The 25,990-nt window shown below is 46.1% G+C and overlaps 1 protein-coding gene across 1 annotated transcript in view; it reads left to right on the top strand.

Annotated features, from left to right (window-relative positions):
• The window catches only part of WDR73 (WD repeat domain 73), a 94,690-nt gene that overhangs the window by 55,752 nt on the left and 12,948 nt on the right, over window positions 1–25,990 (top strand). The window contains exon 6 of the mRNA XM_029602101.1: window positions 15,779–15,943. Within this exon, the coding sequence (XP_029457961.1) occupies window positions 15,779–15,943 (165 nt within the window). The remainder of the gene's footprint in view (window positions 1–15,778; window positions 15,944–25,990) is intronic.

Here is a 25,990-nt window from a genome sequence, read left to right as displayed (position 1 = left end):
AGAGTTGCTTATCTGTAACAGGTGTTCTCCCAGGACAGCAGGATGTAGTCCTCATGAAACCCACCCGCCACCCCGCGGAGTTGGGTCCGCTTACGTTTTGTTATTTTATTTTTCGCTCGCACTTTTTTGCTACAAACGAGACTGAAGAGAGATCCCTGTGGATACAGGGATCATGGCATGCTGGGCATGCTCAGTGTGCCAGACAAAGTTTCCAGAAACTTTGACAAAAGTGTTCCGTGATAGGGCTCCGCTTAATGACGTCACCCATATGTGAGGACTACATCCTGCCGTCCTGGGAGAACACCTGTTACAGGTAAGCAACTCTGCTTTCTGCCTTTAGGTTGTGAAGCATATTGGTGTTGGAAAGTGCATTCAGCCAGCTAGGCCATAGAATATCAGCAAACTAGCTAAAGCTTGCAAAAAAATGTGCAGGTTAATTACCATCTCTACTGCAACACTACTTGAATGCCATTCTCCTCCTCTTCACTTCACTTCACTTCTTCCTTTACCGAATCGCTCCCTCCAGCACTTCTCCCCATTTGGTGGTGGTGTGGCAGCGGCTTTTCTTCGGTGAGAAGGAGTCCTGGTCCATCCCTATCTGGATGACTGGCTTCTCCGGGCGAAGTCGGAGAAGCTGTGTTTGGCGGTAGTCAATCGGGTCGTGTCACTGCTTACCTCCCTCGGGTGGATAGTCAACTACTCCCAAGAGCAACCTCTTACCCTCTCAGGTTCTGGAATTTCTGGGAGCTCATTTCGACACCCATGAGTCCAAGGTCTCCTTGCCCAAAGCCCAGGCGTTCAGCTCATGAAATAGGTACAGCATCTCGTATCTCTCTCGCTGCTCACAGCCTGGGATTACCTTCAAGTACTGGGCTCCATGGCTTCTACTATAGACTTAGTTCCCTGGGAGTTTGCGCATATGCATCGGTTGCAGAAGGCTTTGCTTGCCCATTGGAAGCCGGTCTTGGAGAATTTTCAGGCGCTCCTACCACTTCCCGAATCTACCGTCGCCAGCATACAGTGGTAGCTCTCTCTCGATCACCTGTCAAAGGGTATGCCCCTGGAGACTCCCCAGTGGATGGTCGTGACAACGAATGCCAGCCTCTGGCTGGGGAGCGGTGTGTCATTCTCAATCGACTCAGGGCCGTTGGTCCACAGTCCATTCCAAGTGGCACATCAACCGCCTGGAAACCCGGGTGGTCCATCTGGCGCTGAAGTTCTTCCTTCTCTTGATTTGTCGCAAGGCGGTGAGAGTCCTCTCAGACAGTGCCATAACGGTGCCTTATATCAATCACCAGGGAGGCACCAGGAGTCGCCTGGTGGCCCTGGAGGCCAGCAAACTCTTCGATTGGGCAGAGCATCACCTGGAACGCCTGGTGGCCTCATACATTGCAGGGAAGGAGAATATTCAGGCCGACTTCCTCGGAGAGTGGGAGTTGTCAGAAGAGGCGATGGATCTTGTCGTGCGCAAGTAGGGGGGTCCCCACCTGGATTTGATGGCCACCTTGCGAAACGCAAAAGCTCCCAGGTTCTTCAGTCGCAGAAGGGAGCAGGGCTCGGAGGGTGTGGATGCTCTGGTCCTGCCCTGGCCCAGCGATGTCCTCCTCTACATCTTTCCACCATGGCCCCTGGTGGGAAAGGTATTCTGAAGGATAGAGGATAGGACAGGGGGCTGGTCATACTTATCGCGCCGGAGTGGCCCCGGAGACCGTGGTTTTTGGATCTCGTGAATCTCGCTCTGATGGCCCTCTTCGTCTCGCTCACCTCCACAACCTTCTTCGTCAAGGTCCCGTATTTTTCGATCAGGCGGATCGCTTTTGTCTAGCGGCCTGGCTTTTGAGCAGTGGCATCTAAGAAAGAGAGGCTACAAGGAGGAAGTTATTTCTACGCTGTTGAGGGCCCGTAAGACCTCTACATCGCTGGCGTATGTTTGGGTTTGGAGAATGTTTGACAACATGTGCAGAAGCTGGGGTTTCGACGCACATGGCCTCGGTCTCCCTGGTTCTCTCCTTCCTTCAGAACGGACTCTCCAAGGGTTTGTCTTTTAACTCCTTGCGTGTTCAGGTTTCAGCTCTCGGCTCCCTCTTAGGGAGACTAGACGGTTACGCGGTGACAGCTCATCTGGATGTGGTGCGTTTTCTTAAGGGGGCTGAGCATTTGAATCCGCCAGTCCAGGCCACCTGCCTGTCTTGGAGTCTTAACCTGGACCTTCGTGTCCTCTGCGAAGCACCCTTTGAGCTTCTCCGTTGGGCCACGCTCAAGGACCTGACTCATAAGACAGCATTTCTTGTAGCTATTTGTTCGGCCCGAAGGGTCTCTGAACTGCAAGCTTTATCCTGTAGGGAGCCCTTCTTGAGATTCTCTGATTCGGGGGTCTCTCTAAAGACTGTTCCCTCCTTTCTGCCAAAGGTATTTCCTCCTTTCATGTTAATCAGTCAGTGGAGCTCTCTGCCTTCTCTCAGGAGGATATTGCTGGCACATTTGATGGTGATTTACATCGTTTGGATGTTAAGAGAGTTCTCCTGCAGTACTTACAGGCAATGATTTCAGGGTTTCAGATCATCTTTATTGGATGGAGCGGTCCTCATAAGGGGCAGAAGGCCTCTAAAGCTACTATAGCTCACTGACTAAAGGAGGCTATTGCGTCCGCGTATTTTTGCAGGGGCCGGCTGGTTCCAGAAGGTCTAAAAGCCAATTCTTTGCGTTCGCAGGCTACTTCATGGGCAGAGAGCCAGCTGGTTTCTCCACAGGAAATTTGTAGAGCAGCCACTTGGAAGTCGCTACATACGTTTGCTCGGCATTATCGTCTTGACGTTCAGGCACCTTTTTTTTGGTTCCTTCGGCAGACAGGTACTCCGAGCGGGACCGTCTCAGTCCCACCCAAACTAGGGAAGCTTTGGTACATCCCACTGTCTGGGCTGATCCGGGTACGTACAGGGAAAGGAAAATTTGGTTCTTACCTGCTAATTTTCGTTCCTGTAGTATCACGGATCAGTCCAGACTCCTTCCCAGTCTACTGTTTTCAGTCTGCTCGTACTCTTTTCCCTTTGCAGCAGTGGAGAATGCCTTTTTTTCTTACAGAATTATTAAATAATGGAAACATAAGGCTCCGGATGTTTCTACCACATTGACAAGAGCTATGTATTGCACTGTTCCTAATTCGCATTATACTATTCCTGTTGGGTTGTTGCTTGCTTGAAATTATTCGGTTTCAATTCCGGTTTTGTTTATCTGCTTTGTTTATCTGCTTTGTTAATGTTTTATACTGAGGGGCGCAGGTGTGTCAGGTGCCTCCCCTCCGGGGAGGCACCTGACACACAGCCCGGAACGGGAGAGCCGTGAAGGGGACTCCCCGCAGGCAACACATCACGCCGGATGCAACATAAGGAAGCATGGGGAAGCGCCGACGGGGCAAGGAGAAAGACTCAGCTGCAGTCAGAGTGTTGGACGAATGGCGCTGCAGAGAACAAAAATGAAAAACTGCCCGTAAGCCACCTGGAGCCCAATTGAACGCTTTGAAACTTTTTTTTTTAAACTCACTTCAGCCGCTAAAAAAACCCAAAGGATGACAGGTTGCTTTTTGACCAGGTCGGGGATAAGGGGGGAGGAGGGACCAGACCACCGTTAATCACCCCTGGCGTCTTACTGATCTGAGCCCCGCGAAGTCACCAACCCCAGCTCCTCAAACCTACTACCGGGGGGATGGTCCCACTGGGACCTGACTACCCCCTGGGAGGTTGTGCCAGTTTGTCCTGTTTGATCCTCTTTTTTTACTTTTTTTTTTTTTTTTTTTTTTAAATAGAGATTGTCTTAACACCTAAGAACCAGTGGAAGACCACAGGGTTTGTACCACCTCCATCTGCTGGAGACAGAGAAATACTGAGGAGATGCGGGTAGCACACCAGGTTAAGACGGGGTGCTCTTCAAGTTTTTCTCTGTCTCCATCAGCTGGAAGGGAGGCAAATCCCAGCAGTCTGGACTGATCTATGGTACTACAGGAACAAAAATTAGCAGGTAAGAACCAATTTTCCTTTACCCATTTAGACAGATAACTTGTTAATTATCTAATTGGCTTTTGAATTATCCCAGAACAAGCAGGATGCTAGTCCTCACATATGGGTGACGTCACTGACGGAGCCCTATTTCGGGAAAAACTTCTGTCAAAGTTTCTAGAAACTTTTGACTGGCACTCTGAGGCCACTGAGCATGCTCAGCATGCCATGATATTCTCTGCCACAGGGGTCTCTCTTCAGTCTTCTTTTTTCCGCGCTGCACTCAGCATCGCAGACACAGGAGCCCTGTGAGAATCTCTCACTAATTCTGACTAGAAAAGTCATATTTTTTCTCAAATTTCCCCATTGGGGTCTCACTAAATCTCATTCTTCACCGTACGGTGACAGAAAATAATAATTTTGGAAAATTTCTTTTCTCAGGATTTCACTTTCTCTCACCTCATCGACGGCTGTCCATCACAAACATGGCTTCAGGTTTCAAAAAGTGTCCAGCTTGCAACCGAATCATGTCTATTACAGATCCACACATAGAATGTGTGATCTGTTTGGGAGAGAAACATGAAATTACTTCATGTGAGAAGTGTCAGGAAATGACCCCGAAGGGCAGAAAACTGAGACAGGAGAAAATGTTTCAGCTTTTTCATCTTAAATCACTGCCTTCACCGTCTACCTCGACAAAGTCATCACCAACGGGGGTCACTAAGAAAATTCTCTTAAAAAAACGGAGAATAGAAGAATAGGGCGATGCTCCATCACCAGTACCATCGACCAGGTCAGTGTTGGAATCGAGGCCTAAGCACAAGCACCGATGGCATCGATCCTCGGTGTCGTCGTCGCTCCCTCCCCCAGAGGAACCGACTACGAAGCAGCACAAGCCGTCCGATCCCCCGCTGACTTCCACATCATCGGTTCCGGTGCCTCCTCCGTCGGTATCGCCGTCGACATCGATTGCCCAAGTTTTACCACCGGCACCAGACTTACTAAGTCTAATCAAACAGATGGTCACCGAAGCCTTTCAGGCACAGATACCGGCGTCATTGCCGATGTCAACTCTTCAGTCGATGCCGGTGCAAGCACCAATGCCGGCTATTGCGCAGATGTCGGCGGTTCTGCCGATGCCGACAGATACGTCAATGCCGGAAACTCCGCCAGCCGCGTTACTACCTCCAGCACCGTTGATGTCGATGGCTATAACGATACCATCGATGCAATCTTCGATGCCAAAGGCACCGATGTTAACAGAGATGCTACCCTCGATTACTTCATCAAATCTCCAAGTTCCATCGACGAAAGTGGCCACAATTTCATTGATGCCCTCTGTTCCAGACCAATTGTCGGCGTTTTCTTTTCTTCAAACATCAACTTTGGCTGCCTCGTCTGCCCTACAACCAAAATTGGTTTACACGACGACACCTACCTCACACCCTTCTCAAAGGGCATCGACAACAAGACTCAAGGCATCCATGAAAATGAAACATTCGATGCCAAAGCATCCATCTGCATCTCCTGACACTTTAGATGCACAGTCACAACTACACGATATCCTAACCAAAAGGTATCAAGACCTACTAGCTTCCTTACCTGCTAATCCAGTGCTGGAGGAACAAGAGGATATTTTCTCTGATGATACTCAACCTGGACCCTCAGGTGTTTCTCACCTTCCTAAGCCTACACCTATTCCACAACCTTCTGTGTATGATACCTGGTCAGATACTTCATCGGAGTTCTCGTCGGAAGAATTCATGTCTGACCCCTCGCCGCCTCAAGCTAAGAAACAATCCCCGCCAGAAGATTTTTCATTTTCTACCTTCATCCAAGAAATGGCAGATTCTATACCATTCAAACATCAGACAGAGAGCGATGACAGACAACAAACTCTAGAAATACTCCAGTTTGTGGATCCTCCCAAACATACTCTCGCCATCCCTATTCATGAAGTTCTGCTACAGTTACAGCAACACATCTGGGAATATCCATACACAGTTCCTGCAGTAAACAAAAGAATAGATGCTACATACCTTGTGCAGTCTGCACCAGGTTACCAAAAGCCTCAGCTTCCCCACCATTCAGTGGTCGTAGAATCTGCACAGAAGCGTTCCAGGCGATCTCGGACCCATTCCTCTGTTCCTCCCGGGAAAGACAATCGATTCCTCGATCAAATGGGTCGAAAAATCTATCAGGGAGCCATGCTCTCTTCTAGGATTTCAGCATACCATCTCTATATGACCCAACACCAGAGAAACCTCTGGAAGCAAGTTGAGTTCATACCATCCCTACCTGCACAGTACCAAGAAGCAGCGCAGAATATCATTACCAAAGGTTTAGATACCGGCAAACATGAGGTGAGAGCCGCTTATGATGCCTACGAAACGGCCTCAAGAATTGCTGCTTCAGGAGTTACTGCTCGAAGGTGGGCTTGGCTTAAAGCATCTGACTTATGATCAGAAGTGCAAGATAAGCTTGTTGACCTCCCTTGCCTGGGTGATAATCTCTTTGGCACTAAAGTGCAAGACGCAGTATCCCAACTACGCGAGCATACGGAGACTCTGAGGCAACTATCCTCTCTTCCGCATGATACCCATGCTGCTCGAGGACCTCCTAGACGGGACACCAGGCGGCCATTTTATCGACAGAGGAGATATTCTCCTCCATCATCCAGGCCGCGGCATCCGAGGTCTCAACAGCGACCACAACAGAGGCACCAGAGAACACCCAAACCTCAACCTCCTTCGCAAACTGGACCTGCAACTGGATTTTGAGGTCACATCCAGAGAGCAAGGCCTCTATTCCAATCCCTATACAACACTACCCGTGGGAGGAAGACTGTCGAATTTTTATAGTACTTGGACATCCATAACATCAGACCAATGGGTCCTCTCAATTATACACAGAGGTTATCAACTCAATTTCACAACCATTCCTCCAGATTGTCCACCTCGTCATTCCCACCACAGCAAAACCCATTTGTTTCACTTGCAAACGGAATTATCCACCCTTCTGAAAGCGAGGGCTATAGAACTGGTGCCCCGGTCTCAGCAGGGCAGAGGATTCTACTCCCGTTACTTCCTCATTCCAAAGAAAAACGGTGGCCTACGACCCATCCTAGATCTCAGGAATCTCAAATTTCTAAAAAAAGAAAAGTTCAGGATGGTTTCTCTAGGCACCATGCTTCCACTTCTACAAAAAGGGGATTGGCTTTGCTCTCTGGATCTTCAGGACGCTTATGCTCACATTCCAATATTTCCTCCTCATCGCAAATGCCTACGCTTCATGGTAGGTCATCAACATTTACAATACAAAGTCCTCCCGTTCGGACTTGCATCTGCTCCCAGAGTATTCACAAAGTGTCTAGCAGTACTTGCAGGTCACTTGCACAAGGAAAGTGTCCATGTATTTCCATATCTAGACGACTGGCTCATCAGAAGTCAATCTCAACAAGGAGCTCTCACTTCCCTCAATTGAACGATTGCTCTCCTTCACTCCACGGGATTTCTCATCAACTATCAAAAATCCCACCTAACACCGTCGCACCTACTTCAATTCATAGATGCAGATTTAGACACTACCCTTTCAAAAGCCTTCCTACCGCAACATCGTGCAAACACACTTTCCCTCCTGGCGAAGGGCATGTGCTCCACACAACTAGCGTCAGCTCATCAATTTCTAATCCTACTAGGCCACATGGCCTCCACAGTTCATGTCACTCCTCTGGCAAGGCTGGCCATGAGAGTAACTCAATGGACTTTATGATCACAATGGATCCAAGCCATTCAACCACTGCATTCTTCAATTCAAATAACCCACCAGCTACGTTCATCTCTACTATGGTGGGCTAACGAGGACAATTTATGCAAGGGCCTTCCCTTCCAGCAACCAGTCCCACAAATAACTTTAACTACAGATGCATCCACCTTGGGTTGGGGAGCTCACATACACGATCTCCAGACCCAAGGAACTTGGACAAAACTCGAAGCCACATTTCAAATAAACTTCCTGGAACTTCGAGCTATACGTTATGTGCTATATGCGTTCAAGGACTGCCTCTCACACAAGACCGTTCTCATACAAACAGACAACACAGTAGCCATGTGGTATATCAACAAACAGGGAGCTACGGGCTCGTATCTCCTCTGTCAAGAAGCTGTACAGATCTGGGGTTGGGCCCTGAACCACTCAATGTTTCTTCGAGCCACTTATCTGGCAGGCATACACAATGTAGTGGCGGACCGACTCAGCCGTCAGTTCCAACCACACGAATGGTCCCTGGATCCCTCAGTAGCGACCAGGATATTTCGCCGTTGGGGGCAACCAACAATAGATCTCTTTGCGTCACATCTCAATCACAAAGTGGACGATTTCTGTTCTCTCCACAAACAGAAGAACAAGCCAGCCAGGGACGCATTTGTTTGCCCTTGGAACTCAGGCCTACTATACGCGTATCCTCCGATACCGCTCATAACCAAGACTCTAATGAAGCTACAACAGGACAAGGGGACCATGATCCTCATAGCCCCGTATTAGCCTCGACAAGTTTGGTTCCCAACACTGCTAGACCTCTCAGTCAAGGATCCAATACGTCTAGGAGTAGCTCCCACTCTCATAACTCAGGATCAGGGTCGGTTGCTCCATCCCAACCTTCAATCCCTATCCCTGACAGCTTGGATGTTGAAAGCTTGATTTTACAACCACTTAATCTTTCAACAAATGTATCTCAAATGTATCTTCTAGCTTCACGTAAACCTTCCACACGAAAGAATTACTCTTCCAAATGGAAAATATTTACTACGTGGTGCAGACAAAAGAAGATAGACCCTTTCACCTGCCCCACAACCTCTCTCTTAGACTACTTATACCTACTTTCAGACTCTGGTCTCCAGACGTCATCTGTAAGAGTACATCTAAGTGCAATCTCAGCTTACCATAACAAGGTTGGAGATGCACCCATATCCACACAACCTCTCATCAGTAGGTTTATGAGAGGTTTAACTCAGCTTAAACCACCAATTCGACCACCAGTCACAGAATGGGATCTGAATTTGGTACTAACAAGACTCATGCGTTCTCCTTTCAAACCCTTAGATTCCTGTGATTTAAAATTCCTCACATGGAAGACTATCTTCCTCATAGCCATTACATCAGCTAGGAGGGTCAGTGAGTTACAAGCACTTGTCACGTACGAACCCTACACAAAATTCCTGCACGATAGAGTGGTTCTCCGTACACATCCAAAATTCCTTCCTAAGATAGTTACGGAATTCCACTTGAACCAATCCATAGTTTTACCCACATTTTTTCCAAGGCCTCATTCTCACCAAGGAGAAAAAGCCTTACATACCTTAGACTGTAAACGTGCTCTATCCTTTTATTTGAACCGCACTGCAGTCCATAGGAAATCCAATCAACTCTTTGTTTCTTATGATCCAAACAAACCTGGTAAAGCAGTGGGAAAACATACTCTATCCAATTGGCTAGCAGATTGTATAGAATTCTGTTATGAAAAAGTAGGCCTTCCTCTCCAAGGGCAAGTAAAGGCACATTCAGTAAGAGCAATGTCAACCTCAGTAGCACACTATCGTTCAGTGCCTATCATTGACATATGTAAAGCAGCAACATGGAGTTCTCTTCACACCTTTGCAGCTCATTACTGTTTAGACAAACAAGGACGACAAGATTCAGCCTATGGACAATTTGTCTTAAAGAACTTGTTTCCAGTTTAAACCCAACTCCTTCTACAACCAATCTGCTGTGATCTTCGGCTGACTCATTTCCAACAACAATACATCACTGTTGTCTCAATACAAAATGACTCGGCCTCTAGCTTGCTAATCGCCCATATGTGAGGACTAGCATCCTGCTTGTCCTGGGATAAAGCAAAATTGCTTACCTTGTAATAGGTGTTATCCCAGGACAGCAGGATGTAGTCCTCACGAAACCCACCCGCCACCCCACGGAGTTGGGACACATATTTTTCTTATTTTATTTTTGCTAAAGCTTATTGCTATATAAGAGACTGAAGTGAGACCCCTGTGGCAGGGAATATCATGGCATGCTGGGCATGCTCAGTAGCCTCAGGCAGCCAGTCAAATGTTTCTAGAAACTTTGACAGAAGTTTTTCCCGCAATAGGGCTCCGTCAGTGACGTCACCCATATGTGAGGACTACATCCTGCTGTCTTGGGATAACACCTATTACAAGGTAAGCAATTTTGCTTAATGATCTCAGTGGTTTTAACGTTCATTTGTTGTTGAGGCTTCTGATCCCCACAAAGATGAAGATCTTTGACCCTCCCATGTTATTACCTCTGGGTCACAGATCTCTGGCCCTTCCACATTTGTGATCTTCACAGGGATGAAGACTTCATCATTCCCATACTATTGGGATAAACATCTCTGACCTGCCTGATTCCCACAGGGAAAAACCTCTCCCAGCCCTCTCTTATCTGAGAATAGCAAATCACCAGCCCTGCTACATGTCTGAGGCCACTTAGAGGACGTTCTGATGCCCTTTAATTTTTTTACCCTCACTGTAAAGATCATCCCTCTACTTTCCCACATTTTTGACCCCTGTTGGGAAGATCTCTACATAGGCTTGCCAGCTGTAGTTGGGGCTTGATACAGAAGGCTTCATCGTATGACATAAAAGCTTTAAAGACTGGACTTTATTATATGGACTAGGTCAGTGTTAGCAATTTAAATCTATCTGGATATCTCCAGCAGTCCATAGAGCTAATGCAGGTTTCTGCTGCTTCACCACAGATTTTTGACTGCTTAAAGCAACTGGCATGATATCTTGACATATATGAAGGCATACTTTACAGATTGTGCGGATTATCACACGCAGTGTTTGATCAGTATGATGACTAAATCTTTCCAATGAACAATTACAATTAAATATAGACTTGGTGTTTTTAATAATATCTGTTTCTCATAAAAGGGCAGACATTTTTCATATTAACATAGTAGATGATGACGGTTTTTGTAATCTTCTTCCTTTATTGTTTACCTGCTTGTTAGATGAGCATGCAGTGTCCCCAGTTTAGTTCACTCACAGCACTCCTCCTATCCCTTGTCTAACTACACAACTTTGTAATAATCTAAGCATGGCTGTTGCCTGAGTATCCAGTCTCCTAGGTCACCATGACTTTTCTAGACAGTACCTGGCCGCCACCAATCTGCTGCACTCACCTGGTTGACATGACGATAGCGTGGTTTGCTAGACAGATCTGGCTAGGTGAATACCTGCTTTTCTGCCAGGCAGACCTATATGCTAGCTAATTCTGTCTTCACAGCCTGCCAGACAAACTCAGCTATACGTTTGCCTGCGTCTTCCATTAGGACTTCTAGCATTTCATATCACTCACTTTGCCATTCATTCTGGCAGTCCCAGCAGTCATCACTGAATCATCTGAGATGGACACCAGTTTGCACTTTCACTGCCACTTCACATTTTTGCAGCTAAGGATCCTCTATGTATATTTTATGCCTTCTTGACGTTTTATCATTTTGGTCACCACCTGGTCTGGGATGACATTCTGTGCATGCATCCATCCTTTCCATGAAAAAACATTTCCTGTCATTGCTCCAGAGTTGGTTGATATAGTAATATTCTGTTTGTTTATTAATATTACCGCAGTTAGTGATAGCAGTGGATGCGCTCTTCTGAGCCAGCCATCCCCATCCCTCTTCCTCCTTCCCCACCATACCCTTTGCGCAGTATAACTGTAGAGTTAGATGGCTCCAGCCACCTTCTATTTTTATTGAGATCATCAATCATTGCTTGTTTTGCAGACATAAGAATAATTATTTATCTTTCCAGAGTCTTTTGCCTTAAACAGAGACTGTTCCAATTACACTAGCTGAAACACTTAACTGGTGCTATTCAGTGTCCCCAAAATAGCATCATGATGATATAAAGGAGATATACAACATAGCTGCAAAACATTTTCTCTTGAACACATCAGGATCCAGCTGTATAAAAGCTTTTAGGACCAGTACTCTAATTACACTCTTGTACTGAAACATAAGCAAGAAACCATGACTGTGTGTGTGATCAAACATTTTCTCACATGCCCCTGTTATATGCCCTGCGTTCTGTAATACTGTAAATTCAGGGATGACCTATTGTGCTTTAACAGCAGCAAAAATGAGAAAAGAGGCTGGGAAACGTCTACAATCGGATCTTGTTCACACAGATGACAATATTAAAAAAGAGAATTGTCTCATCATTTTTATTATGGAATTTAGTGAGTTTATAATGCTGATTTGACAGATCTATTTTCTGACTTTTCATAGTATTTTAGGTATATTTGTGTGTTGACCAGCCATCACTGTTACCATTTGAGAAACTGGATTCAAGTCTTGTATCTGGTTGTTGACCAGGTAGGGCCGGGCGCACTGTGGAAGCAAAGATCCCAGCTCTCACAAGAGAGTAGCAGCCGTCCTGCTGCAGTGATGCGTACCGATTGCTTCAAGGGCAGTACTTGTACCGGACTCCAAGGAAGCCCTGTTCAGTGCCTCTTATTCTGAAGACTAGGACCGTGATGTGTAGGTTAGGAGGGAGAGGTATTCGTTTTCAAGCATGCGAGTGAAAGAAGGAATGCAGAGGGAGACAAGGAGCAAGGTATGCAGAGAGATGAGGAAAAAGCAGAAATGTAAAGCTAATGCTTCTGTTCAGTTTTCACTGAAGAAGGGATTGGAGCAGGACCACTGATGGTTGCCAAGGGATAGATATGACACCATTTAAGGAAGAAATTGTGTGCAACTAGCAGAACTGAAAGTGGGCTAAGCCTTGGGGCTAAATGGGAAGGCGCCTAAGATACTAGGAGGGCGTAGAGAGGTTCTGATGCATCCACTGAAGGACCTATTCAACAGATCTTTGAAGACGGGCATGGTTCTGCAGGACTGGAGAAGGAAGGATGTGTGGTCCCTTGCCATAAAAATGGAGGAGGAGGAAGTTGGAAACTACAGGCCAGCTGACCTTACTTCAGTGGCGAGAAAATTGATGGACATACTACTGAAGGAAAGAATAGTGAACTATCTGCAATGCAGTGAATTGCAGGATCTGAGGCAGCACAGTTTTTCCACAGACAGATTGTGTCAAACAAATCTGATTGATTTATTTGATTTGGTGATTGGAGAATTAGATCAAGGACATGTGCTGGATGTGGTTTACTTGGCTTTAAACAAAGTTTTTGATCCTACAGAGGAGACTCATTAATCAACTGAGCACGCTGGAGCTGGGTCCTAAGGAGATGTATTGGATTAGAATCTGGTTGAGTGTTAGACAACAGAATAGTAAATTAATTTTCTCTAAGGAGTCCCTCAAGGACCAGTTCTGTTCAGTATGTTCGTGAGCAATGTTGCAGTGGAGTTAGAAGGAAACGTTTGCCTTTTAGTGAATGACATGAAGATCTGCAATAGGCCAGACACCTTGAGAAAGTAAACCGAATGAGAAATGATCTAACAAAGCTTAAGGCGTGATCAAATGATTGTGCACTATTTGGCATTGAATCTTAGTTGCCAATCATGCACTTGGGGTGCAGACATTTGCAGGGATGGTATGCAGTAGATGGTGAAGAACTGACGTGTACCAACCAGGACAGAGACCTTTGGGTGACAGTGTCCAGTGATCTCAAGGTAGCAAAACAGTGTGAGAAGGTGGGAGCCAGAGGGATGCTGAGGGTGAGAAATTTAACTAATAGATAACAGGAGGTGATAATGCCTCTTTACAGGTCATTGGAGAGACCTCACCTAGATGACTTTTTCCATTTATGGAGGCTGTATCTCAGATAGAACAAAGAGAGGCTAGACATAGTCCAGAGAAAGACAACCAAAAACCCTTTGAGATCAGACTGATGGACCTCCATATATATACTCTAGAAGAGAATTGAGATGAGGGATATGATACAGATTTTTAAAGACCTGAAAGGTATTAAGGCACAAGAAGCAATACCTTTTTCAGTGGAAAGGGAATTGTAAAAGTAGGGGTCATGAAGTGAAGCTCCAAGGGTATAGACTTGAAAACAATGATAGGAAGGTTTTTTTTCACAGAGCGACTAGTGGAGACTTGGAATGCCCTTCTAGAGGAAGTAGTGGAGAAAAAAATGGTAACAGGCTTCAAAAACCATTGGGATAAACACAGAGAATCCCTGGAGACAGAGGATGGTAATGAAGCAGTGGGGTAGCCTGCATAGAGCGACAGTTCAGATCAAAACAGCAGTGGTATGACTACTTTGGGCTTCCAGAAATGCATTGGGGTAACCTGCATGGACCAGAAGTTACAACCCTAAGCAGCAAGTATTAGCGTAATATGCATAGAGTGGCAGTTACAACCTTAAAGATGAGTAAATTACATTGGGGATTTGACTTGGGTATTGGTTTTGTGAGAACTGAAGATGACTGGGCCTGAAATGGCTTACTAGCTGAAGAGGTGGAGGCTGTCAGTTTTTAGAAGATTTTGAACTTGTTCAGGACAATGGTGGGAGAGGGGTTGATGGGACGGGTGGAAGACTTCGGGGGAGGAGAGAGTTGGTGTTGGGTTGCTTAGGAGATTTTGTTTGTGAAAATACTTAAATTGGATGACACTATACTGGGCAGACTGGATAGGCCATTTTGGTCTTTATCTGCCGCAATTTACTATGTTACTGTGTTAATCTCTGGTGGCTGTGAATGAAGGCCTTTGGCACCTCATATTCCGATGTCCCATGTAGTGAGCCAGATTGGAGCAGGTTCCCAATAAACTAGAAGTTCAGATATAAAGGAAGGCTAGCCATGCCTCAATGTGTACATAAATAAAAATGCTTGTATATTAACGAGTTCCATTACAGTTATAAACACAAGATCAGTAACTGTTCAGTTCTCTAACAAAACATGTCTGTCAAAATGGTCTGACGCCATTCTAGTCTGCTCTAAGTACGTGAGCAGAATGCATTTGTTTCACCAGGGAATGTCTCTATATAAATAGTTTCTTTAATGAAAGTTACCATAAATAAAGCTGTGAATCTAAAATGTTTAAGCCTTACCAACCCTCTCGACCTTTATGGTCTGTTAGTCAACAGCATTTAGTGATCCCTTCTATAAAGGAAGTCCGATTGCAGACAACAAGGAATTGGTCCCAAACTATGGAATGATTTGCTCTCAGACTTGGGTATGTTGTCCAATTTGAAACTTTTTAGGAAACAACTTAAAGCATTATTGTTTAAAGAAGCGTTTAATTGAAATTTGGTTTTACTGGAAATAGTTTTAATGTTTGTCTGTGATTGATAATTTTCATTATAAGCGGACAATTAATGCTTTTAGATAAATAACTCTTCTGGGGGCATGTTCAATAAGGAGATTTTGATATAGGTACAAAGAGGGCAATTTGCAGACTGTCTGCCTTGGGGCAAAGCCCGTGGGTACGTTTTACCCATGGACTTTGTATCAAATTTCAAAGAGAAAGTATGTGCATACTTTCCCTTTTGAATTTGGTGGGACTATCACCCCAACGTTTAGTGCAGGAAGTTGTTTTTAAGGAAAATAACGCATGTAGACTTGAAAATTCAATCCCCTGAGAAAACATTACCTAAATACAGCTAAAAGTACACGTTTTGTGCGCACATTTCTGTCCGTATTGAGAGAGGGCCATTGACCCATATAAATGGCTTTGAATATTGTCCTCAAAGTGCCTGAAAGCCCCTTTGAATAAAGGCACCAAAGTCCTCTTGGAAGCTTTCATGTAGGCTTTCTGTATAATTTATAGCTTGACAACTTTTTTCTTTTCAAACAGATGTTATTAAACCTGTAAGCAATATCTGCACTGAAGGTAAAAGAGAGAATCTTTGGACCAGAATTGCAACCACCTCATCAGAGTCATCGCGGGTCCTTCATGGCTCAGTGATCAACAACATACACATTACAGAGATTGAGTCCCAGAAGAGCGTGTATACGTTAGGTATGTGTACTCCATATTCAAGGGGGCCATCAGCTGCTTTCATCATCACCATCATGTACCCTCTTTGACAGAAATGTTAGTAACTGTGGCGAGCTGGCTCTCTCTCCGTGCTTGGCTTTCTTTGACTGCTTTAGAAATCCAAAAAACTGACTTCTGTGATGAGGAGGTATTCCTATCAGTTGGCATACTGGTTTAGAGAGAACGCTTTTGTAATTTTGCACTGCCTTAAAGGGACATTTCTCAGTATATTTGCAATCACAGCACTATGGAATAATATTTGGACTTATCTGGTTAAGCAGAACAGGTCTACTTTAGCCAGAGATAGCTTACCTGGTTAAGCAGCGTTTTTGACATGTAAATTAGCCGCATAAGTTTTATCCGGCTGACTTACCTATCTGTTTTCTTATCAGGCTAAGTTTAGGAATGAGTTCGCAACTACCAGACTTACCTGGGTTAAATTAGCTGGGTAATGCTCAACATCCGCATTATCTGGCTAAACCTAAGCCTCGCCCCCAAAACACCTTTGATGCCACCTCCTTTTGTCTGGGTAAGGTTTAGTTGGGTAATGACTTAGACCATCCATTTGGTGGGCTCGGAAGTTGCAAACTTGGGGTTTGTCAGGCAAAGTCTCAAACTGAGCAGGACAAACCCCTTTGAATATTGACCTTGGAGACCATCGTTTTAGCTCTTGACTCCTATTTCTCATTCTTCTCTATCTACAGTACTTGGTTTTTGTTCATTTCCTCACCTCCTCCCTATACTCGTGCACATGCACATTTCCCACTAGCTGGAGAAGCATTTTGTAATAATCTGATGTCCATAAAATTATTCTAGATTATTTCAAATCTAGAACTCTTCCATTGTGTGTGAAAATACATGTATTGCATACAATTTATCCTTCATTTCTTTTCATTGATTCAAACAGAAAAGGCTCTGCAGGAAACATGAGTTATTGAATGGTTGATTGGCCACTCTGAAACTGCTTCAGTCTACAACATTTTTCCCATATACAAACTGGGGGAAAGCCTTTAGTACATGGGCCCCATTGTGATAGAAGTATCAAGATTAGAAAAAACAAATAACTAGCAGAGATAGTGATTCAAAAAATCATTGTCTTAATGTTTTGTGTGGAGATTTACTTCATTTCCAGAGTTATTGAAGATTTTAAAAGCTTCTATTCAGCTACCCCTACCATCATGAGTTTAAGTAAATTGGGGTGTTGCTCCTCTGACCCTCATCCAGACCCCATGCAGACCTGAAATACAGCAGAAACAGCTAAAGAGTGGACTCAGGATGCAGATTAAAAAATAAAACAACAGGATTGTGGTTATAATAAAAGATGCACACCTGATATTCCAAAAAGTTAAAATATATAGGCACTAAGAGGACATTTTCAGTGGGATATAGCTGGGTAAATATGGAGTTATCTGACTAGATAACCCGTGGTGAAAACTACACTGTGTAAGCAGATAAAAGCACATTCACACTGCCGATCTGTGCAAGTTACCCCCATGGCTTCTCTTAAGGGTCGTAGCTGCCACTCTGTGCAGCTACCCCCATGCCTTCTGTTAAAGGTAGCAACTGCCACTCCATACAAGTTACCCCCATACATCCCTTTTTTCATTTCCCACATCCAGTATTTAAGGATCCGGGATGTCTATCCAATGCCCTTTTGAAATCATTTACTGTTTTCTTCCTTACCACCTCTTCTGGGAGGGCATTCCAGACATCCACTACACTTTCCTTGAAGAAATATTTCCTGATGTTGGTTCTGAGTCATCCCCCCTGGATTTTCGTTTCATGACCCCTAGTTCTACTGTTGCCTTTCCAATAGAAAAGGTTTGAAGTTTGTGCATCATTAATACCTTTCAAATATCGGAAGGTCTGTATCATATCTCCTCTGCACCTCCTCTCCTCCAGGGTAAACAAATATAGATTCTTCAGGCTCTCCTCATACGTCGTCTGATATAGACTACACACCATTTTGGCTGATTTTGTCTAGACCGCTTCCATCCTTTCTCCATCACTTTTGAGATATAGTCATCAGAATTGAACACAATAATCCAGGCCTCACCGAGGACTTGTACAAGGGCATTATCGCTTTCTTTTTCTTACTCATTATCCCTTTCTCTATGCAGCCCAGCATCCTTCTGGCTTTAGCTATTGCCTTGTCACATTGCTTCTCTGCCTTCAGATCACTACACACTACTACTCTAAGGTCCCTCACCCAGTCTGTGCACATTAGTCTTTCACTGCTCATCACATACAGCTCTTTTGGGTTGCCACACCGCAGATGCATGACTGCACTTCTTGGCATTGAATCCCAGCTGCCAAATCTTCGACCACTCTTCAAGCTTTCTTAAATCATTTTTCAATCTCTGTACTCTTTCAGGCATGTCCACTCTGTTGCACATCTTAGTGTCATCCACAAATAAATAAACTTTTACCTTCTATCCCTTCTGAACCGAACTGGTCCCAAAACCAATCCCTGTGGCACTCCACTTGACACCATTCTTTCTTCAGAATAGGTTCCATTTACTGTCTCCTGTCAGTCAACCAGTTTGCAATCCACCCTACTACCTTGGCACCCACTCCCAAGCTTCTCATTTTATTCGCCACTTCAAAAAAGGAATAAAAACATGGCTGTTTAAACAGGCCTACCCCAACTCCTCTCAACCCTAGGCCTCCCACGCATGCAGGATTCTGCATTCTATATTCAGCCCTTCCCACCTTTCCCACCCTGGTAACCCTTCCAGTACACCCCATACTCCCCCTCACTCCCCCCCCTCCACTCCCCCCCCCTCTCCCCGCCATTAGCCTCTACAGCCTTCCCCTTCCCCGCTTTCCTTACCTTTTTAAATCCCTCCCTTATCCTTACCTCCTCTTTCGCATATATTCTCCCCCTTCTCTCTCCCCCCACCCCTCCCCCCAACTTTGTAAATAAGTTCACATATGTAATTTTAAATCCATATCTTTCCAATTTAAGTTATCCATGCTTGCTTTCTCTTTCTCTCGTACTTCGCCATTTACCTTGTTCTTTTTATCCAATTATTATCCAATATCTCCCAGTTAAACCCCCCTGTTCAATGTAATTTCCTTTCCTTTCTCAGTTAATTGTGAACCGACATGATGTGTCCTACGAATGCCGGTATATAAAAATGTTAAATAAATAAAATAAATAAATAAGTGGGACCGTATGAAAAGCTTTACTAAAATCCAAGTAAATCACATCAAGCATTCTTCCCTGATCCAATTCTCTAGTCACCCAATCAAAAAGGTCAATCAGATTTGTCTGACAGGACCTTCCCGTGGTGAATCCATGCTGTCTCGGGTTGAACAACCTTTCCTTCAGCAGAATCTCCACTAATTTTCCCACCACTGAGGTGAGGCTGACCGGCCTGTAGTTTCCAGCATCCTCTCTGCTACCGCTCTTGTAAAGCAGGACCATAACCACTCTTCTCCACTCCTGCGGCAACATTCCCCTTTCCAGGGATCTTTTGAACAAGCACAACTTTGAGTTCCTTTACTACCCTGGGATGTATCTCGCCCATCCTCATGGGCTTGTCCACTTTGTTTTCCCAGATCCTCCCATACATTTTCTTCTGTTGATTTGGTTGCATCTACCCCACTCCCATCCATGGTCTTGTCAACCAGCCACAGTCCTTCTCCAGGGTCGTCTTTAGTGAACACTGAACTGAAGTATTTGTTTAATATGTCTGCCATTTCTTCGTCTTTCTCCACACGTTGCTCTTTGTCACCTTTCAGTTTCACTATACCATCTCAGGTCTGCCTCCTTTCTCTGATATATCTGAAAATGTTTTGTCCCCTCGCTTTACTTCTTTGGCGATCCTTTCTTCCACTTGACCTTTTGCTTTCCTGATTTCTTTCCTTGTCTCCTTAAGCTTCACCAGATATTCTTCCCTATGTTCCTCTGTTTGGGATCCTTTGTACTTGAATGCTGTTCTTTTCGCCTTTCTTGTTTCAGCCACCTCCTTTGAGAGCCAGATCGGTTTCTTTTTTCTCTTGCTTTTGTTTACTTTTGTTGCATTTGTAATAGCTCCTTGATCTTGCTGGAATGCCTGCTTGGAAGGAAGGGCAAGTAAGAAGGTTTGCAGGATGTTATGGCCTGCTATCTTTATACTGCTAGTTAGGATCTCAGAATAAATATCGAGGCCCTCGTGTCTGTGAGGAACTAAAGGATGTCATTGGTTAAATAGTATGATAGACCTGAAACCACTCTTAATCTGTGACTTCTCCTCCTTTGCTTCCCCCCCCCCCTCCCCAATTTGACTGAATTGGGATTTTTAGCTGTGAAAAGCATTCTGCATATACAAAAATTAAACTGTCAGACTGTTTCTTTTCTTAAAGAAGCTGTGACATCTGTTTTTTTAACCAGATTCCAGTGATGAAGTGAGCAACTTTAATCCTCCCTGCATAGCTGCAAAGCATATGGATACTTTTAATCTGCAATCTTTGCACCACTTTTCAAAGGAAAAATACAAACATAATTTTACATTGAAAATTGCCCATGGAAAAAAAGTGCCTGCAGAGATTTGCACCTGTTTTTCTGACCAAAATTACCTGCATAGTTTTGAAAATCCAAAACCATGCACAAAGTTTTCTCCCCAGACTTTAACCCTGCCCCAGGAATGTCTGTAAATTGTGCAACTATGCGTTAACTTTACCCACAGACAGGATGGGCAATTTTCAGACAGCTAATATATGCTGAGAAAATGGATTTATTTTGGTTTTACTTGTGGAAATCCGTTTGAAAATTGCTCTCAAAATGTTTTTTACTTCTGGAACCTGGCAGACGTGCACCTTTAGTCTGGTCAGTAGGGGGTTGCTCTCATTCCCACCCCACTCCCAGGGTCTATGTACACAATCTCTCTATTCTGCTAGGACAAGCAGGATGGTGGTCCTCACACATGGGTGACATCATCGGATGGAGCCCAGAACGAAAAACTGAGCATGCCCAGCATGCCACTATCTACACGTCCATGCAGGGTCCCTCTTCAGTCTCTTCTTTTCTGCAGAGCTTTCGCCTCACAGTTGTGGAGTACTGCTTTCTTCAGAGTTTTTGCAGTTATTCCCAGTCAGTTACCAATTTTGTTTTTCTGCACCAGCTCCCTCCTCTTCCCGGTTGGTACCTCAGTAGGGCAGCATGATAAGTGTTTTTTCGTTCTTTGCGGTCGATTCCTGGCAGTGTCACTCTTCAGTGGCTGCTAGTCATTGACCGCTCGCCAGCTCTTTTTTATGGTGTTGTCAGGTTTTCCCAGTGCCCATGGACCATGTTCATCATGGATCAGCAAGAGGTCTGTATCCTCTGCCGAGGGGCATCGCATGATGTCCAGGGGTGTCGTTTCTGCGATCAAATGACCCCCAAGGACTGTCACGCCCACCTGGATAAGATGGAGAAGCTTTTTGGGCTCAAAACGTGTGACTTGTCGACTCCGGCATCGGGTTCGTCGACTCCCAAAGGCCGCTCGGAGCCCATGGACACAGAATCCTCTTTATGCACTCCTCCACTGGGGCCCTCTTGCGAGAGAGGTGCCAGGGATAGGCCATCGTCTGTATCGTCGCACTCCAGGATGTCGTGATCATCTCCATCTTCGATGCCAGGGAAAGACTGGGCCGAGCACCGAAGGAAATCTTGGTACTGTCGCCATTGACACCGGCAACTGTGATGCTCCCAAAGCAACCCCGCAGAGAGGAGGCATCACCTCCATTGAACTTGGGAGTCCTAGACATTCCCACACCAATTTCCAATGCCGGGCACCGATCTCCCTCGGGGTGCCAAGAGAGTTCTGGTGATGCCTCCACCTCCTCCTCCATCCATCTTGTCTTTGGCAGATTTTCAGGAGGAGCTAGATCGCAGGGTGCAACTGGCGGTGCTCTGAGCCCTTCAGGGCATAGAGCCACTGGCTCCTCCGGTGTTGGAGCAGGCACATGCAATGTTGGCACTGCTGCTGAAGTATCTCGACATCCTTCTGGCCGTCTTGCCTACACAGAAGCTGTCTGTGTCCGGGGGTCTCTCGATACCCCAGTGCCTCCTTCCTCTGTTGTGATTCCCATTGTGGATTCCTCTGAGGAGGAGGATTTGTTGCAGCCCGCCGCATCATTGGGGTCCTTGGTACCCTGTGTCTGGTATTGCCCAGTCTGGTCCCCGGTCCATCGGGGACCTCTGTGCCAGTGCCCTTGGTTCCATCAATGCCTTTGGTGCCAAAACTGAGAGGCTTGCGTGGGGGCCCTCCCTGGGGGTTCCTACAGGACTTTAGTGAGGAGGATGTTCCATATGATCCGTGGGGGGATGATACCTCTGAGTTTTCCTCTGATGATGCAGGATCTTCCCTTGGACCTGTTCCCTCCAGATGAGAGGTGCTGGTCCCCGCCAGAGGATCTGACCTTTGCGGGCTTTGTTCGGGCCATGATGGAAGCCATTCCTTTCCAACATCTGATGGAAGAAGATGCCCGTCACAAGATGCTGGAGGTTCTCCAGTTTGTTGATGCTCGATAGGAGGTGGTGGCTGTTCCCATCCATGATATCTTTAAGAAGTTACTCCTTCTGATTTGGAGTCACCCTATCTCAGTTCCTCCGGTAAATCGGAAGGCGGTTATGGTATACTTAGTACAGCAGACCTTTGGTTTTGAGAGTCGTCAGCTTCCATATCAATCAGTAGTAGTGGAGTTGGCCCTCAAGAAGACCAAGTGTTCCCGCACCCATGCTTCTGTGCCTCTGGGTCGGGAACATAGGGCGTTGGATGCCTTAGCTGGAAGGTGTACCAGGGCGCTATGTTGATCGCCCATATTGCTTCCTACCAGTTTTTCATGATCCAGTGCACTCGGAACCTCTGGAAGCAGGTTCAGGAGTTATCTGAGCGCCTCCCCCAGCAACAAGAGGAAGCTTTTTTAGTAGTTGCCCAGCAAAGCTTGGGAGTGTGGTAAACACAAGGTGTGGTCCACCTATGATGTATTTGATACGGGGGCTAGGGTGGCAGTGGCTTGGATTGGTACCCATAGAATGGCGTGGCTCCAAGCCTCTTATCTTATCTAGTGTCTCTTGCGAGGCTAGTCTGCTGATGCCGACAGGTCTCGGCCTGCCTTCTGCTTCACCATCTGGGTCACATGGCCGCATCTGTCCATGTTTCTCCCTGGGCTCGCTTGCATATGCGGAGGGCTCAGTGGACCCTGCAGTCACAGTGGCAGCAGGCTACCCAGGACCTCAGTGTTCATATCCACGTCTCGCCACCTCTTCAGACCTCTCTGGCCTGGTGGGAGAATCTACCCAATTTAGAGCAGGGGGGTTCCTTTTCAGTCGTCCCCCCCCCACCCAGGTTGTGCTTACTACAGATACTTCCACCCTAGTTTGGGGCACGCATGAGGACGGCCTCCGCACACAATGTCTGTGGTCTACTCGGGAAGCTCAGTGCCAAATCAACTTCCTGGAGCTTCAAGTGATCTTTTCCGCACTTTGAGCATTTCCAGGATTGCTTGTCCAACAAGGTTGTCCTGATCCAGAATGACATCCAAGTGGCAATGTGGTACATCAACAAGCAGGAAGGTATAGAATTGTTCCTCCTGTGTCAGGAGGCTGTTCAGATTTGGTCGTGGTCTCAGTCTCAGGGCATGCTGCTCTGAGCTATGTACCTGGCTGGACGGAGAATGTAGTGGCGGACTGACTGAGTCAAGCGTTCCGACCCCCCGAGTGGTCCCTGGATCAAGCACTGGCGGATCACATCCTCTTCCTTTGGGGAATCCCAGACATGGACCTCTTCGCTTCCCTATGCCACAACAAGGTGAGCACTTCTGCTTCCTGTACAGGGGGGACGGAAAGCTGGTCTCGGACGCTTTTGCCCACCATTGGGGCGAGGGCCTTCTGTATGTATATCCTCCGCTTCCTCTGGTGATGAAGATTCTCCTGAAGCTCTGGCAGGACAGGGGGTCCATGATTCTCTTTGCCCCTCGTTGGCTGAGGCAGGTCTGGTTCCCGCTCCTACGGGATCTCTGAGAATCGATCGGTCTGGGGACATCCTATGACCTGATCACGCAGGATCAGGGCAGGCTATGCCATCCCAACCTCAGGGCATTGTCTGACAGCCTGGATGTTGAAAGGCTAGTTCTGAAGCCCCTTGACCTCTCCACCAGGAAGTCTTATAGCCTGAAGTGGAAGAGGTTTTTTGTCTGGTGTTAGAGCCACAGCTTGGATCCATTCTCTTGCCCCACTCAGACGTTGCTTGACTACTTGCTGCACCTTTTGAACGCTGGTCTGAAGACCAGCACACTCAGAGTACACCTGACTACCATTGGGGCCTACCACTAGGGTGTTAACTGTTTGCCCATCTCCATGCAGTCCATAGTGGGATGGTTTGTGTGGGGCTTGCTTCAGCTGAAGCTTCCCCTGTGGCCTCCTGTTGTGTCCTGGGACCTCAACGTGATGTTGGCTCAGTTCATGCAAGATCCTTTCGAGGCACTGCACTCCTGTGATCTGAAGTACCTGACCTGGAAAGTTATCTTCTTGGTTGCGGTCACTTCGGTGCGCAGTGTCAGCTCCAGGTGTTGGTGACGTATCCGCCCTACATAAAGTTATTTCATGATAGGGTGGTCCTGCGTACTCACCCTAAGTTCCTGCCTAAGGTGGTGACTGATTTTCATCTTAACCAGTCAATCGTTCTGCCCACCTTTCTTTCCCAGGCCCCATTCACTTCAGGGCGAATGGGCTATGCACAGTTTGGATTGCAAGAGGGTCTTAGCTTTCTACCTCAAGTAGACAGCAGACCACAGGCACTCCACACAGCTCTCCATCTCTTTTGACAAAAATAGATTGGGAGTTGCGATTATGAAGCAAACATTGTCAAACTGGCTGGTGGATTGTATTTCCTTCTGCTATGCACAGGCGAGCCTTCAGCTTGGAGGCCATGTCAAGGCTCACTCTGTCAGAGCCATGGCAGCTTCAATGGCTCACTTACAAGCAGTCCCCGTAGCCGAGATCTGCAAGGCTGTGAAGTGGAGTTCTCTTCACACGTTCGCCGCCCATTACTGCTTGGACAGGGATGGCTGACACGACAGCAGTTTTGGCCAGTCTGTCCTTCAGTATCTTTTTCAGCTGTAGAACCCCTGCCTAGGGCCCTTTTTCGGGTTAAGGCTGTCTCATCCTGTTCCCACAGCACCAAAGTTGTTGTGCCCGTTGGTACCTGGTTAGGTGCCTTTTGGTTTAGTGAAGTTCGGGAGCAGCCTGTAGCTATGTATTCACCCATGTATAAGGACTACCATCCTGCTTGTCCTAGGAGAAAGCAGACTTACTTACCTGTAACAGGTGTTCTCCTAGGACAGCAGGATATTAGTTTTCACAAAACCCGCCCCCCCCACCTTCAGAATTAGGTTTCTCCTATATTTGTTGTTTTATTTTTTTTGTAATCCTATGTTACAAGACTGGACACGTGGATAATGGCATGCTGGGCACGCTCAGTGTGCCAGTCAAAGTTTCTAGAAACGTGCCGGGTTCCATCCGATGATGTCACCCATGTGTGAGGACTAACACCTGTTACAGGTAAGTAACTCTGCTGAACCCTGACTCCCGACTGAAATAAGGAGCAGGAGCCTGGCTTGGGAATCAAACCAGGATGATCCACGTGGCCCTGGCACTTTGACATTGGGCTGCGTGCCCCCTCCTCCACTCAGTGGCATGGTTTTTAAGGGAATAAGTTTGAAACTGTTCACCTAGGAACAAAGTCCACAGGCAGTTTATATTCATGGAGTTTGTACCTAATTCTTGAAGGAAGGTACCCGCACACTTTCTGTTTGAAAATGGCTCTGGGTACAAAGTACCCACAGACTTTTGCCCCTGCTTTTTCTGTGGGTGAAATTTCTTTGGAAAATGTGTATCGATTTGAAAATGCAATCCAGAGGCGGAATTTTCAAAAGGATTTGTGTGCCTAAAATGTGGTGTTATGAACATAAGGCTTTTAAAAATGGCCCAGAGGGTTGTGTGCCTAAAATATATTCTCTGCATACTTTTACTTGCACTAGAAGGGGGCATTCTCGGGGGGG

This window comes from Rhinatrema bivittatum, chromosome 5 (genome assembly GCF_901001135.1).
Source record: "Rhinatrema bivittatum chromosome 5, aRhiBiv1.1, whole genome shotgun sequence".
In the NCBI taxonomy this organism is placed as follows: domain Eukaryota; kingdom Metazoa; phylum Chordata; class Amphibia; order Gymnophiona; family Rhinatrematidae; genus Rhinatrema; species Rhinatrema bivittatum.
Note: the sequence above shows the minus strand (reverse complement) of the source record. Positions and strands in the feature narration are given on the sequence as shown.